At 23.7% G+C, this 15,587-nt stretch overlaps 4 protein-coding genes across 5 annotated transcripts in view; 3 read left to right on the top strand and 1 right to left on the bottom strand.

The window, feature by feature from the left end:
- The window catches only part of LOC132919605 (COMM domain-containing protein 4), a 32,104-nt gene extending 19,336 nt beyond the window's left edge, over positions 1-12,768 (bottom strand). Inside the window, exon 1 of the mRNA XM_060981328.1 lies at positions 12,416-12,768. The gene's annotated coding sequence lies outside the window, so the exon portion shown is untranslated. The remainder of the gene's footprint in view (positions 1-12,415) is intronic.
- LOC132919596 (uncharacterized) lies at positions 55-8,411 on the top strand. Its single transcript, XM_060981315.1, has 2 exons — positions 55-168; positions 7,502-8,411. The coding sequence occupies exon 2, from the start codon at positions 7,503-7,505 to the stop codon at positions 8,112-8,114; it is 612 nt and encodes a 203-aa protein (XP_060837298.1). The 5' UTR covers positions 55-168; position 7,502; the 3' UTR covers positions 8,115-8,411.
- Positions 12,769-13,082: 314 nt separating the features above from the next.
- The window catches only part of LOC132919612 (protein UXT homolog), a 64,726-nt gene continuing 62,221 nt past the window's right edge, over positions 13,083-15,587 (top strand). The window contains exon 1 of one of the 2 annotated variants that reach the window (XM_060981349.1): positions 13,083-13,381. The gene's annotated coding sequence lies outside the window, so the exon portion shown is untranslated. The remainder of the gene's footprint in view (positions 13,382-15,587) is intronic. The other variant, XM_060981341.1, reaches the window with a different exon arrangement.
- Positions 13,411-14,611, top strand: LOC132919588 (polyprenol reductase). Its single transcript, XM_060981305.1, has one exon. The coding sequence runs from the start codon at positions 13,560-13,562 to the stop codon at positions 14,382-14,384; it is 825 nt and encodes a 274-aa protein (XP_060837288.1). The 5' UTR covers positions 13,411-13,559; the 3' UTR covers positions 14,385-14,611.

A 15,587-nucleotide genomic window follows, 5' to 3' on the forward strand; every position in this document is an offset into this window, starting at 1 on the left:
ACCAATGCGTGTGACAACACGTCACGCCTACTTGTTGCAAAAGAAATAAAGCGCCACCCATCGCATTCGGGGAGTATATATCTTTAAGCGCTCTCTTGATATCCTTTTAAAAGCTGATCTGGTAGTGGCGATAACTGTAGCCGTAGGGATTCCAGCGCAATAATACAGGTAAGATAAAATTAATAAACATGTAATATATAAAAATTCACAATAATAGTTTGAATTCTTATTTATAAATAATACTGCAGGTTTTTGTGTCATGTAAAGGTTTTAAATTTTCAAACCTAATTATTAGATAAAAATAATACAGATATATATCCTAAAAGCATTGACATATTTGGTTAAAAGTAAAAATATTACTTAATTTATGAAAAATTTAATTAACATACCGGTCAATAGAAATTAATTATTTATTAACTATAGTTAGTTAATAATTAGTATTGTTGTGTTAAAAATATAGAATAGGTACCAACTTACTATTGTAAGTAATAAATTATTACTAATAACATTTATAAATAGGTATATAATATTGTATTGATAATAATTACCCAAAAAAATAAGTTTTTATACTAGCTGTACGGATTTAATATTATTTTAAATTCATATTTATAAAAATAGCAACTAAACAATATTTATAAAAATTTATTTTGTGTAAAATTGTTTGTTATTTTTTTTTTTTTTTTGACGAATTAATACGTGGTATAAAATATAAGATAAATACAATTATTACATAATACTGTATGAAATATCAAATATTATGTAGAGATTGTAAAAAGTACTTACACGTTACTTTTTAGATGTCAATATAATAAAATCTAAATTTAAATAATTTAAACCAATATCGAAAGGAAAAAAAACATTTAATACAATTTTAACTAATTTCAATAATAGATGGTTTAAAAAAAGATTAATCGAGATTTTTCAAGCTTAGAGTGAAAACCTAATCAAACTAACAATTTCAGAATATGATTAAATAAAATAACCGCGAAATTTTTGTTTAAGGTTATAAAACAAAATATTAAAACACAAAACATGAATTATTATTTTATTGTCTATAGTATAGACTCTAAACATAACTTTGTTTTTTTAAACTATTTGCTTTTATTAAGTCATTAAGTTTTATAATATTGAGAATTCTTTGTTCGATAAAATTCTTAAATATAAATAATAATAATAAGGACACTATAGGTAGGTATATAAAAAAAAAAATTATTTTTAAATATTGTTATAATTAAAAACATTATATAATTAAACCCTCGCATTTTAAAAGACTTATAGTTTTATATCAGTAACTGATTTAAAATTTATATAAATTATAAATTTTTGTAGTTTAAATATGATATGGTTATTGAAATAAAAGTTAAAAATTACCTGCACAACTAAACAAAATTGAAAAAAATTAAACAACGATTTAAATTTGATTTACGATATCTGTATATATAAGATTAATTAAAAAAGTATTATACTTAGATTTTTAGTTGTACTTATGAATAATTGTACTTAAGTTATATGTGTAGTCATGAAGTAGCTATTATTTAGGTAATATGTTGATAAAAAAACAATGATCATCTAGATATTTTTTTTTTAATTGTTATTGTTTATTAGAATATATTCAACTTCATAGTAAAAATAATATTATTTCTTCATGTTGAACTCAGAGATAAGTTAGTTCAGAAATTAAGCTCAGATTAAACTATTGAAGTAGATAATAGCAATTTAAGATTTTTTTTATAGTTTTTGAAAAAATATGATAATTTATTAATTTTTTCATGTTTTCTTGTTTTTGCAAATAAATGTCATTAAATTGTTATAAACTAATTCATTATTTATCAATTATTTAAAGAAAAAAATATTCATTTTACTTTTAAAATTCTTAAGAAAAAGTTATTAAAGAACATTTAAGAACTCTTGTAAAAAGGTTAAAATGTCATAGTTATGCCACAGTCACTGGGTAGAATTCAGTTCATTATCTATTTATAATATTGATCATTATTTTCCTGAAGAATTGAAAATGTTTTGTTTTTTAATAAATAATAATTTATACTTTAACTTAAAACATAAAATAGTCTAAATAACATATAGTATGCAATATCTATTATATTTATATGTCATATATATTAGGTATATTGAATTAAAAATAAATTTGTATAAAATTATTGATTCTTATATAATAAAAAAGTTAAGTTTCTTCAGTAATTTAATTTAATCTTTTACTATTTGCACTATTTTGTTCACTACGTATATATAATTAATATTATTTTGTTCCATTTATTTCGAATAATTTGTAAATATTGAATCTAATAAATATGTTATGCGCATAATCGAAAACACTGTGCACTAAATAAACAAAAACAAAAACACCTAGAAAATTTGTTATTGTAGTGTTCTAGATATTATCTATATTATTATTACATTTTAATTAATTAACAATCTTTCATTTTAAAACGACCCAACAAAATATTTATTGTTTGTACGTATTCATAACAATAGGTTTGTTTTAAAAACAATAGTTTTGTTTTAAAACATAAATATCTTTCATAGTTTAACTACTTCTGAACAGGAAAATTAATATAGGTTTTGTCAAAGTTTTTGATTAAATGAGTTGAGTCAAGTCATTGCAAGGGCTGTAGAGGTCTTCAAATAAACTTTGCAATGACATGATGATTACAGTAATATTATCTAGTGCCTACTGATAAAATTTAGGATATGAAACATATTATTTAAAGTACGTATATATAAACAACGGCGAATAACACAATAAACGCGGTCATATGATATGCTATATGTACTCATTTGTATTTAAAAATGTATTAAGTGGATATGTTTAATATATTATATTGTGTAGATATAAGATTACTAAATATTTAGGTACTGGTTTGTTATAACCCAGTCGTGGGGCATGAAAACTTTATCGCATCAGCACTCAGGTTCGTTAGTCTGGATAATTTTCGTAAAACCTGTAGTTGGAGTAACTTTTAATTTATCAGTATTTTTTAAGAAATTAGTTAATAAAAAGGAAAGAAAGTTGGTAACCACTCTACAGAAAGTGTCCAGTTGCATCTTGTAATCGAGGAGTATTAAGCCACTGTAATGTATATTTTAAATTTGAGTTCAATGATAAATCATTGCACACAAAAAATGATTTTGAACGAAGATGGTCTGTTTTATAATATATTTATATTAATATTAAAATAATATATTTTAAAATTAACATTACAGTATGTTGAATTAATTTTTTCCGAAAATATTGCATTTAAAAATAACATGGTGTGTAATTATAAAAAATACAATAATATACATTTAAAGTTTAATGTACAAGTTTCATGTTTCATGTACCCGCAAATAGTACTTTTAAATTACAACAAAATAACCATAATATTATATTATTATATTTAGAATATTTTTCGTTTAAATATATAAATTCGACCAAATCAGAATTAAAATATTTTTAAAAAGAATGTGTGTTTAATGTTTATGTATGTTGCATATATTAAGATTTTATGATGGCTGTATGAATAACTTATAAGAAATCTAGTATTTAATTGTCAAGCTCTTTGGTTTTAAATTTTAATCGACATTTATGGAAAAAAACCTTCAAACAAATTGAGATTTTCAATAAATAGCTCAGAGTCAATATACTTTGAAAATTATACCATGTGTCGGAAATAATATTATAATTATTTGGTGATTTAAAGCATCAAAAGTAATTAGTTTTTGAATTACATCAAAACCGATTTTATAAAAAATTGGTTTTGACTAAAAATTTTCATTAGATATACATTTAGGTTATTTTAAAAAATATTAAGTATTTTTTACTTTTGAACCTTAGTTTTGACTAGATCCATTTTTTTAAACAGAAACTATCCTCAATGTTGGAAATTGAATCATTTTTTGTTTTACCTTAGATGATGATTACAGAAAAAATAACAGACAAAATTATAAAATAAATACATTTATATTCGCGATTCTAAAAGCTATAATAATAGAATAATCGCATAAGTAATAATCTTCGAAACTTGGCTTATTATAACATAGATATTTTTTATACTTCTATACTACTACCGGTATCTCATTTCCAGTGTATAAAAAGGTTTTCAAAAAATTTGGGAAACTCCTCAGCGACAAATGATTACTTAAGAACGAATATTATTCGTTATAAATATAAGTATAAAATATTTAAAGTGTATAAATAAAATTTAAAAAAAAATTAATTGTTATAATTCGATAAATAATGTTTTATTTATAATTTGATAAATTATATTTATCTGCTATTCAGTAATCTAGTTTAAGTATATTCTATATTTTTATGAACCTAGTTTTAATTTTTTTTCATAATTTGCTATTTAGTTATACAATCAACTCGTGGTATAACGAATTTCAGGGGACTGTGAATATCGAAGAGTTCGTTACAATGATATTCGTATAGTATCACGGTATTTTGAAGGGATCAACAGTTTCGTTGTTATATCGCGAGTTGACTGTATTATGAGATACTGACATAAAGCATGACAAATTGATACTAAAACACCATTTCATTCAATATTTGAATTTCGCCTTTTATTCATATTTATTTTGTAATGTATATTGTGGCATAACAATTAAAATTGTCTATGATTTTTTTTGTACATAGCTATAATACATTTTATCTTTTCTAAATAATTGAAAAATATTCTTATGTATTTGTATCTTAGTAAAAGGTATATTGTGTTTTAAATTGTTGAATAATTTGGAATTGTAATTAACTTCAGGGGTATAGTTTTTTAACTATAATATAATTGAGGACTTTAATTAAAAATAAGTGATTAAATAATATTAATTTAATATTATTTTACTTTACAAAGTATATTCTTCAAGGATCATGATTATTAAATATTAATAGATCCACAACTACGGTAATGGTGTTGAACGGTAAAGGGAGGGTTAGATTAAGTTCCAACGTAAGTTACACGCGTACCTACATCAAAAAGTAATTTACGTTAAAGGGGAAAAGGAAGCAATAAATAAAATAAATAGTTATAAAAGTAAACAATAAGTTAAATAAATAATCATTTACTCATTTGTTTTCCATTATAATTTTTTAGTGAATGCATTATTTTATTTAGATTTATTTAAGGCACTTGAAGACGTTTATGAAGTCAATCAAAATACAATTGTTCTTCATATAAGTATCACATAAAAAAAGATGATCAAGTTGGTATCTGCTGTACGTATTAAGTGTCAAATTGATTACTGTGATAAGTGTGTTAAATTCAATAACATACCATGGTATACGAAAAACGATTCTGAGCGGAGTCGATCTGTCACTCTTTATCACTAACTATATTTCATGATTTATATTTGAAATTGTTAATAAAATAATTTATTTTACTTTTAGTAAAATAATATACGTTAGTATATCGTACTTACAAATATACGTAATAAACAGTTATTCATTTTTGAATTGTAACAAAATAAAAAATCAATTAATTAAAAACTTGTTCATCATAAACATTTTCATTTTCTTTAATTTTTTTTATATTTTTTTCCACCAATTATTTTGTAAAATACTACACATTTTTAAAGTAGGTATATTTTTCGATTTACGGCATTCTGCCTTAGGATGGCAGTATACTACTATACTAGTAAACTAGATACAATTTTATATCCAAAACCACCTTTTAAGTTGAAAATCGAAGCATTTTATCAAATAATTATCGTGTTTACAGGCATACATAAGAAAAACACATAATCAAAAAATCAATAAATTTATATCGCTTCGTTCAAAATTTAAAATATACTCGCAATATTTTAAATTTTGTATATGCTATTATATCAAAGTAATAACAAATTATATTACATTTTATTACTTATCAATATTATTATAAAAATGAAAAGTTAAGTATACTGTCAGTAAGTACTAAGTATTATTCGGGTGATCATTTGTCCTGAATTCTCGAGTGTTACCAGTTTAGAAACTCATGTCCCAAAGTTCTAGAATTCAATTTGAATAAAATAATTGATATTAATATTATTATTTTTTATATATAAATATTCATTGATAATTTATAAATCAAAAATAAATTAATCACGCGCTAATATGCATTAAATGCTTATATTTTGATATTTTTTAATACTGGCTAGTATTCATTTATTCAACTATACAGTATTAAAATATTTATATGCATGGTAACTAATGGATGGATGAGTGGAAGCAACCGAAATATAAAGTGTTCTAAAATTATGTTTGAAAATCTAATTTTATTAACATGATTTTTAAAGATTTTTATTGGTACCTACATAATATGCAGTATAACACAATTTAATTAAATATAATTTTTACTTTATACAAATTAAAAATAGGGTGAATAAAAACATAACTATATTACGAGTATATAGCTTATTATATACACAGATCAGAACTATTTTTGTTCATGAATTAATATTTTCTAAAATTGACGAGTTAAGTGAGAAAACAATTTTTCAATTTTAAATCATTCATCAAATTTTGGTACGTAGAAAATTAACTACCTGTCCATATATAGTCTCCAATGACCAAAAAAGGTGAGACACGTCTACAAAAAATATCCTTCCTTGTTAAATCTACACCAGAGGGAATAAAAAAGATCCCCTCGTTTACAAACCCGTGTTATTATTGTATGAATTCGTAAAATACATAAACACACACACACACACACACATATAATAACAAATATGTATAGATATAATAGGTATATAGCTAAATAATAAATAAGTCATTTTTAATATGATTAATTTAACTATATAATTAGCACTTATATAATAGATAGCTTTAACTTGATAAACAATAATTTTATAGTTAAATTTATTTATTTATTTGAAAAAAGTAGTTTTTGTTCTGCTTTTTAACTATTAGTGACAATTATATAATTATAGTATACAAAATAAGATCATTTTATATGAATAGAATGGTTTATTGTGTATCATTACCATTATCTCAATAAGTATCAATGTTTTGGAAAATATTTTTTCACGTAATATGAAGTTTATTATTTTGTAAAAACTGCCCATATATCAAAATAATCTTGTGGCCCACCGCGCTTAGCGCAGTAGCTTGCCGGCCCAATCCAGGCTTGCTTCTGTGCACTCTACTCGGCTCATTTCACTTAAAATTATAAATACTCTAATGAAATTTGATTTTTATTTATCAAAATTCTCAAAAAAATATTCGGTTTTAGAATTTGAAATTAAAAATGTTTGCTGTCATTTAAAAATTAAGTAACTTGGAAAATATATGTTTTCAAAAGTTTTGTACTCATGCGGCGCTAAATTGTCTACAAAAAAATCAATATTAATACTTTTTAAGATATTGAGATGATTTACTGATAAAAGAATCACTTTGGATACAGTAAAAGTATCTAACAATGTTTATGAATAGAGTTAAAATCTAATAAATATATATAATTGAGTAACGTTAAGTAAATATTGTTTGATTATTAAAATGTTTAATAATTGTTTAGTTATTTTTATAAAATTTTTGTTCCAGCATGGTAAAAATTGGTTTACCCTGGTTGTTGCTGGTTCTAATGAAACTCACTAACCGGGAAATAAAGTCAGATGAGATTATATCCTTACAAGAAGTGTTTGATATATGCCAAGTAGAACCTAGTACCGATATATGCGATCTACTGGAAAAATCCTCGAGTCTAGTTGACCTAAATAAATTGGATTTACCAGAAAAACGTCGACAGAAGACAGTATTCTCCAGTTGGGGTGGAAAAAGACAAAGCACTTATCCATATGGAGGAAAACGTCCAGCGTTTTCCAGTTGGGGAGGAAAACGAGCATCGGATAAACACGGTCGACCTAAACAAACATTTTCAAGTTGGGGTGGAAAAAGAAGTGAATTAGATGGTTATGAAAATGGAGAAATACTTGAACACCAAATGGATAAAAGGGAACTTACTGGGATTAAACAAGATAAAAACAATTATAGAAATAAAATGACCAAAGGAATTCACGCATTGTTTACTATTTTCTCAGACTGGTCAAGGGATCCAGAAGAAAAAAAAGGCATTCGATACGCTGGTATTAAAAGTATGAGGAGAAGTTCCGATTTTTTTCCATGGGGTGGAAAACGATCTACCGGTGATAAATAAATATGATTTCTTTATAGTTGATGATAGGCGCATTCAATTTTGTCAAACTTTACTATAAAAACAAAAATAATTTAATCCTAATCTTACTTAAGTGACGATAAGCTTACTTAGGTAGTGTTAAATTGGTAGAAACGTATATTATGTATTATCAAAATAAACATATTTGTGATTAGATAACGGAATGTAGTTATTGTTCTATATTGTTCTATATTAAGTCAATATTATGATTTATATTATATTGTTAACACTATTTACAAAATCTTAAAGATTTTTAAATAAAAATTAATCTTGAAATTATATTACTTTCTATGTGATAATTGATAAATGTAATTTTCTATGTACCTATAAATAATTTAAATAATTATATTGATCAAGATTCATATTTCATGACACGTTTAGGGTTTAAAAATAAAGAGAATGTAGCTTCAACAATTATTACAAGTATTAAGTACCTATATAATGTACCTATTTACTAAATTTAATATTCATTTTGTACAATATAAAATTAAATATTAAAAACGGTTTGGTAAACTGATTTTTGAGGGGGTTATTAAAATTATTAATAAATAAATAAATTAGTTAAAAGTAATAAAAATAATAAAACACTTTATGTAATAATGACAAGTATAAAAGAAAGCCTTCTCCACCTGGCACCACAAAACAATTAAACCACCTCAAAATTATTAGTAGCTAAATAAAAGTTGTTTGGGAGCTGTACTTACAATAAATTAAAAAATTCAAGTTGCACTAATAACACACATGTTACCTAATTGAGTAATTTACAACTAAATAATTAACATAGTTATAGCAATTACCATTTACTGTACAAGCTATTGGTGCTGGCAAAGTTCACATTAAATTATAAGAGATATTTTCCCCACTGTTGTTTTTGTATTACATAAATAGACAATAGTATTTAAAGACATTAAAAATAGTGGAAATCCTGGTGGATTAGTAATGAAAAGAAGAGGTTTAATACATTGTAGTTTATCCTTTGACCTCTGTTCTATAAGATAATGAACTTATCACAATCCTTTTAAAAGCTGACATATAGATGGCTTAAATAATTATATTATTTTTACTAAATTGGTAATTCAATATTTATTGAGTATAACCAAAATTGTAGGCATGGAAATTATAATTATGTATACATGTATAATATTTATAATTCACAATTTTGTTTGACCCTGTCCATTAGTGTTTTTACCAATTTCAGTACATGTCTTTTGTCTTTATACTTATCAATAATTTAAATTTTCATTATTTTTTTTTTCCGACAAAAATGTTGTTATTATTTTTTATACATGAAATAATATTAGATCGAAGAAGAAAAGTATTTTATATTGATACTTAAAATTTAAATATGATAAATTTTCAGGGAAGAGTAAAATACTCCAAAAAACTTAACCTTTATTTCTTAGGCCTCATATATATATTTGTAATGTTACATGGGTGGTGGGTACAATATGGTTATAAAAGTTTCTACAGGTAAGGCTTTTTGTATAAAATATTACAAAATATACAAGATTGTCAAATTAGATACAGATCTAAAATATATTTATAATGGAGGGCGTCATGATTAAGTTAAGATTTATAAATTAAAATATATTATTTTGCATATTTTACCAATACTAATTAGAAATGAACATATTTGTAGTTTTTACTTAAGCTTACTTGTTATTACTACAGTCAAAGATGTCTATTGTCTACATCAGTATTTCTCAACCAGTGTGTAACGAGATAAGTTCAATCGTATCACAAAGTATATTAAATGACACAAAACATACAAAATTTACAAATATTAATAGGTATTTGATTAATAAAAATAAGTTATATGTCATCAATATTTATCATTATTTTTATGTTATGTTTTTTTTTATTTTAATTTTATAAAACCAATTAAAATTAAATATTATCCAATATTCTTATATTTGTATTGTATGTCACAAACTCACAAAGTATGAAATATTTGAATAGTGTGTTGCTATAATACAAAGGTTGAGAAACACTGGTCTAAAGTTCTAAGCTATTTGCTAGTGATTAATAACTATAATAGTCATAAAAATATGTATATATAATAATTAATAATTATTAACAATAATGATCTATTATTAAGCTATTCTGTTAAAAATTATAAAAAACGTAAAAAAATATTTATTTAAATATTATGGTTTAAGAAAATTGTTTACAGAGAATTCTGTTATTTTGTGAATTGAATAATTTATTAGTGGTTTCTAATGATTTTCAAGTAGTTAACTGATTTTTGTTAAAATTATCAATTTTTAACTTAATACAATTTTGAGCATAGTATTAAACGAGTGGTTCCATTTCTAGTTCCCAGGTGGGTGCCCATCTGGGAATTTCAGCAATATGGCATGTTATAATCTAACCATAATCGTCAAGATAAATAGTATCTGGCAGTATCTCTCTTAACATAAAAAAAACTGATATAATTCATACTGCTATGATTATATTTTCTTTTGTATTTTGGTTGTGATTTTATATAATGAATAATCTATAAGTTTAATCAGTATTTAAACTATTTATTGGTTGATTTGGCATAATAACCAGGTCTTTCATAATTTCATCTTAAATGTAATTAATAGCCTTCAAACATAATCTTTTTTATTTGAAAAATATTTTACATAAATTGTACAATAATTCCCGTTTTGATACACTTAGATTATTGATAATTAAGACACAAAACTTAAAATTTTTAAAATAGTTATTCAGTTAAAAGTCGAAATAATTGCATACATTGTTGATCGACATTACCATAATATTTATATCATATGTCGACTAAATTTAAAGTAGCCTTACATTAAGGTTTAGCTAGGAATGTATCCGTTTTGAACATGACATCCCTTGACCTGACAATGTTTTGCCTTTTTGAGAGTGGTACACAACTTTTACTAAAAATTTATACAAAAGATATTTGTCCTGGTTTAAGTAAAATAAAATATGGTACCTAACCTTAAAACTAACTAAACTTTAATCTACATTAATAAATTATTTCTACACTATAATAAAATATGTACCACAATTAATTGTACACATATCACATACTCTATAATCATTGTTGCAGTTTATAATATTGTACTATTTTTCTTATAGTAATTAAAAGCATAAATAATAAATTACTATTATAAAATGATCAGATAGCCTACACTTTTAATCAATACAAATGTATTTAAAATTTTTTTTTTTTTTATGACATTTGTTCTATAATTCAATGGTCAATGGAAGGGATATGATCCTTATCACCTACCCTGGTTCATTGTCAGTGTCAAACTTGGGATCTAATTGAACTATTTTATAAAAAAAATATTTATATTTTAGATAGAATATTTTAAAACTACTATAAAAAAAACAACAAAATTTAAATGCAAGAAGTCCAGAACCATAGTTATTACTTATTACTAGGCATAATAATTATTATAGCTCTAAAAAACAATCTAAAAGATATATGATGACATTTTAGAAAATAAAATGCTTCTAGAAAATTATCATATTTAACTGAATTATTGTAACTGTAAAGATTGAGTTTTTTTTTATTTATTTATATTATTAATTTTTCTCTTTTTGAATAATTATAATGTTTCCATATCAGTGTGATCCAATTTTTTAATAAAAATAACACAATAGGTTAGGTAATATATAAAAATTACATTTTTATCAATTGTTTTTATGGTATTTACGTTTGTTTTATAAAATAGTTAAAGAAAAATGATCAAAAAGTTGATAAAAATGCAATATAAGATTCCTGTTTTTAAAATTCAAAAAGGGTTTTATTGTTTGACGCTAATATCTACTTAAATATATAAATGTGAATAGCAGAAATCTCTAAGCTTAAATTTATTACTTATTTTATTTTACTATTTAATTTATAATATAACACAATGTATATGCATAAAAAAATACTAATGATATAAAATAAATTTCATACTGTAGGTAATTTAAAATTTTTTTTTAGTTTTTAATGGTTAAATATTGTTTAATAAACAATAAATTAAATTGAATAGATAAAAATAAGTATTTAATATAAAACTGTTTCTATAGTAGGATCTATACTCTACTGGAATCTATTAATAAAAAATTATAGGTAATGAACCAGTTAATATATTGATATCCATACACACAACTATTGAACTATGTGGAGTTTAGCCTCTTTATATATATATTAGAAAGTCACGAAAATATTTAACATTATTTTCAGACATCATACTAGATATAAATAACTGTAGGTATATCCAATTATTTAATAGTTATTACATTTTAAATAAGGAACATGAATAATTTACCTGAAAAAGCAAGCGTAGTGTTAATTTCAAGAAGAATATCACACAATACAATAAAAAAGTTTGATTTTGATTAACTTAACAGTTCACAATTAACGGTAAAAAATAATAAATATTATTTAAGGTAACGAAGTATGAACATTTTTTCAAAATTATTTCCTTTTGTATTTACTATTTACTGGTCTAAATCTCTAAATCCTTTGATAACCATGGACCATGGTAATATGGTATTATCACAGAATTTTTTCTGTGGTATTATTGTAAGGTGAATAATATGTAAATAAATACAAATATGTAATCTAGAATAACGTAATGTAATGTAAATACTAAATTAATATACTATTTCATGTAATAATTCTGTGATAATATCAGGTGAAACGTTATCGTTGTGTAAGCAGTCTTATCAACAACTCTTCAAATTTAATCATAGCAGGACAGGTCATAGAATTTATTCTTAGCTATTTCGTGGTACTCGTGGTACTATTATTTTAATCTATTCTGTGCTTATAAAAATAAAAACCAGCTATAGTCAATTAATAGGTCTATATTATAGGTTCTATAATATTATTAACCTGATAGAAAAAAATAAACAAGACATCAAGTGTTATCAACAACTAAATAGTTTACACTGCACATCGTAAACCTTATCAGTTAATTTGCTGTGGATCGTGGTCATTAGTTAGTACCATAGACTTATATTATAATATAAGTCTATGGTTAGTACTCACAATTACCTGATAGTAATCCAACTAGTAGTGTTTGGAGAGATTTATTTTAAAGTTATCTTCGTAAACAATTTTTATTTTTTATTTTATTTAGATATATCAGGTGCAATTTTTTTTCATTGTATGTAAGTTAATTTTAAATGTATTCTGTACTTTTGTGCATAAATCAGTGCGAACTTGTAATGCAAAAGGATTTTAACAATCAAGAGACACGTGTACAGTATTTGTGAAAGGCAGAAAACAGGTGATAATTTTATCAAATTTTCCCACTTATAAATATTTTTGAAAAATAACTGTAAATTATACATGAAAACATTAGCTAACTGTAAACGTAATTATGGAAACGTATTTATGGAAAGTTTCTCTTTTCTCTTTTGAATAATAACCTATCTGGTTTAGTATATGTGTTTTGGTCAATCAATATGGATGTTTCTTTTTTAAAGATTATTTTTGCCTTTATGGCATTTTCAATTGTCATATTAAGTGTTTTAATTAATTTAATTGAATCTAAATTACCGGTATCTATAGTGCAAACGTTTAGGTATGGTAAATTTTCAAGTGAAAAGAAACATTTTTTGGTCAACTACTTGGAAGTACCAAAAAATTGGTTCAAACATTTTTATGTATTTGCTGCTGTTTGGTCAACACTTGGATTTGTATTAGTAATATTAGCTTTTGTATTCAAAATGCCTGTTCCTGGATTCATAACATATTTTCTGGACATGGTAGCTCTAAAGAATCGACGGACTTCATACAATGCAACTGCTGCTACTGTTGCCATGTTCTGTATGCTAATTCAATGCTGGAAGCGTTTTTATGAAACCCATTATTTAAGTATTTTTTCAAATTCAAAAATTAATATTTCTCATTATGCCATTGGCTACATACACTATTTTGGCTGTATAGCTGCCATATTAGCTGAAGCACCATCACCTTTTACCTCACTTTCTGTTGATCATCTATCCTACTTCTTAATTAATGATATAAACATTAGACTGATCATTGGAATTATTATTTTTCTGTGGGCTTTCCAACAACAGTATTTGGCAAATGTAAGTTTGGTTAATTTGAGAACAAATAAAGAAGGAAAAGTTATAACATATGAACACAAAATTCCAACTGGTGGTTTATTTGACAAAATATCTTGTCCTCATTTGTTTTGTGAAATGCTTATATATATGGCCATATACATAATGCTTTGGGGAAGTCAGATTTGGCCTTACATTTTTTTTTTGGGTATTGAGTAATCAGTGTGAATCTGCAATGCTTAATCATTGGTGGTATCAATCAAAATTCAAAATGTACCCAAAAGAAAGATATGCGTTCATTCCATACATATTGTAAGAGGTTTAAGAATTGATTTAATTTACACTTTTGTTTTTTATTAGTTGAATTATTCTAGTTAGTTAAGTTATTTGTTAATAGTATATCCATTTATATTATTTATACAAAAATAAATTCATATTTATATTGAGTTAGTGTTTTTTTTTATTTTCATCAGGAATTTATTTTATGGTGCTACTAATTGTATTTCTTTTATTTATGTTAAATATTGTTATTGCTTAAATTTTTAATTTGTTCAATATTACTTAACTTGTCGATGATTATTTTTTATACATTATTACCCAGATTATTACATTATTTTTGCTCAAAAGTCAAATGTATTATATTTATTTTAAAATGCATTAGAGCTTTTTTGTTAAGACTACATATTATAAGTTGTATTTATGATGTATGTTTTTTTTATTTAAAAATAAAACAATTTGGAAAAAAAAGTTATAACCTAATTTGTATATATATATACATATATATATATATATATATATATATATATACATGTCATAAATTGATATTAGTATTAAATACTTGCTCATAAAAATAAAATAAAAAATAAATTGTCCAATTTTATCTTTATATTTTATAAATTTAAAATTATCTACCTAATATTATATGATATAACTGATAAAATCAAATTACATAAAAATGCTGAAGTACCAATGTTCATATATTGTGCTATGCTAGATATCACCATAATATGATGTTATATTGTGTTGTAATTTGTAATATTATGTACATAGATTTATTTACTTTTATAACTCATTAGTCTAAACATTTAAGGCAGGTTTTAAAAATGTGTGTAAACTAAATATGCACCAATTATATCTTGACCATTAGGCATAAAAGATTATGACAATAAAGAGTTGGAACCCGATGCTAAAAAAATTATTTAAATATGTTTGTGGTAATGTGGTCTTAGTTCTAAAATGGAGTCAAATAGGTGCTAAATGTTCCTTGTCATTGTAATATATGTGTAAAATTTGAATTCAATGATACATCATTATTCATTACACACAATAAACGATTCTGAGTTGAAGATGGTTTATCAGCAATTAGCCTATACTGATAAGTGATAAGTATATTTTATGATATTGCTATTAAAGTAATTTATT

The sequence above is a fragment of the Rhopalosiphum padi genome, chromosome 1 (genome assembly GCF_020882245.1).
Source record: "Rhopalosiphum padi isolate XX-2018 chromosome 1, ASM2088224v1, whole genome shotgun sequence".
Classification (NCBI taxonomy): domain Eukaryota; kingdom Metazoa; phylum Arthropoda; class Insecta; order Hemiptera; family Aphididae; genus Rhopalosiphum; species Rhopalosiphum padi.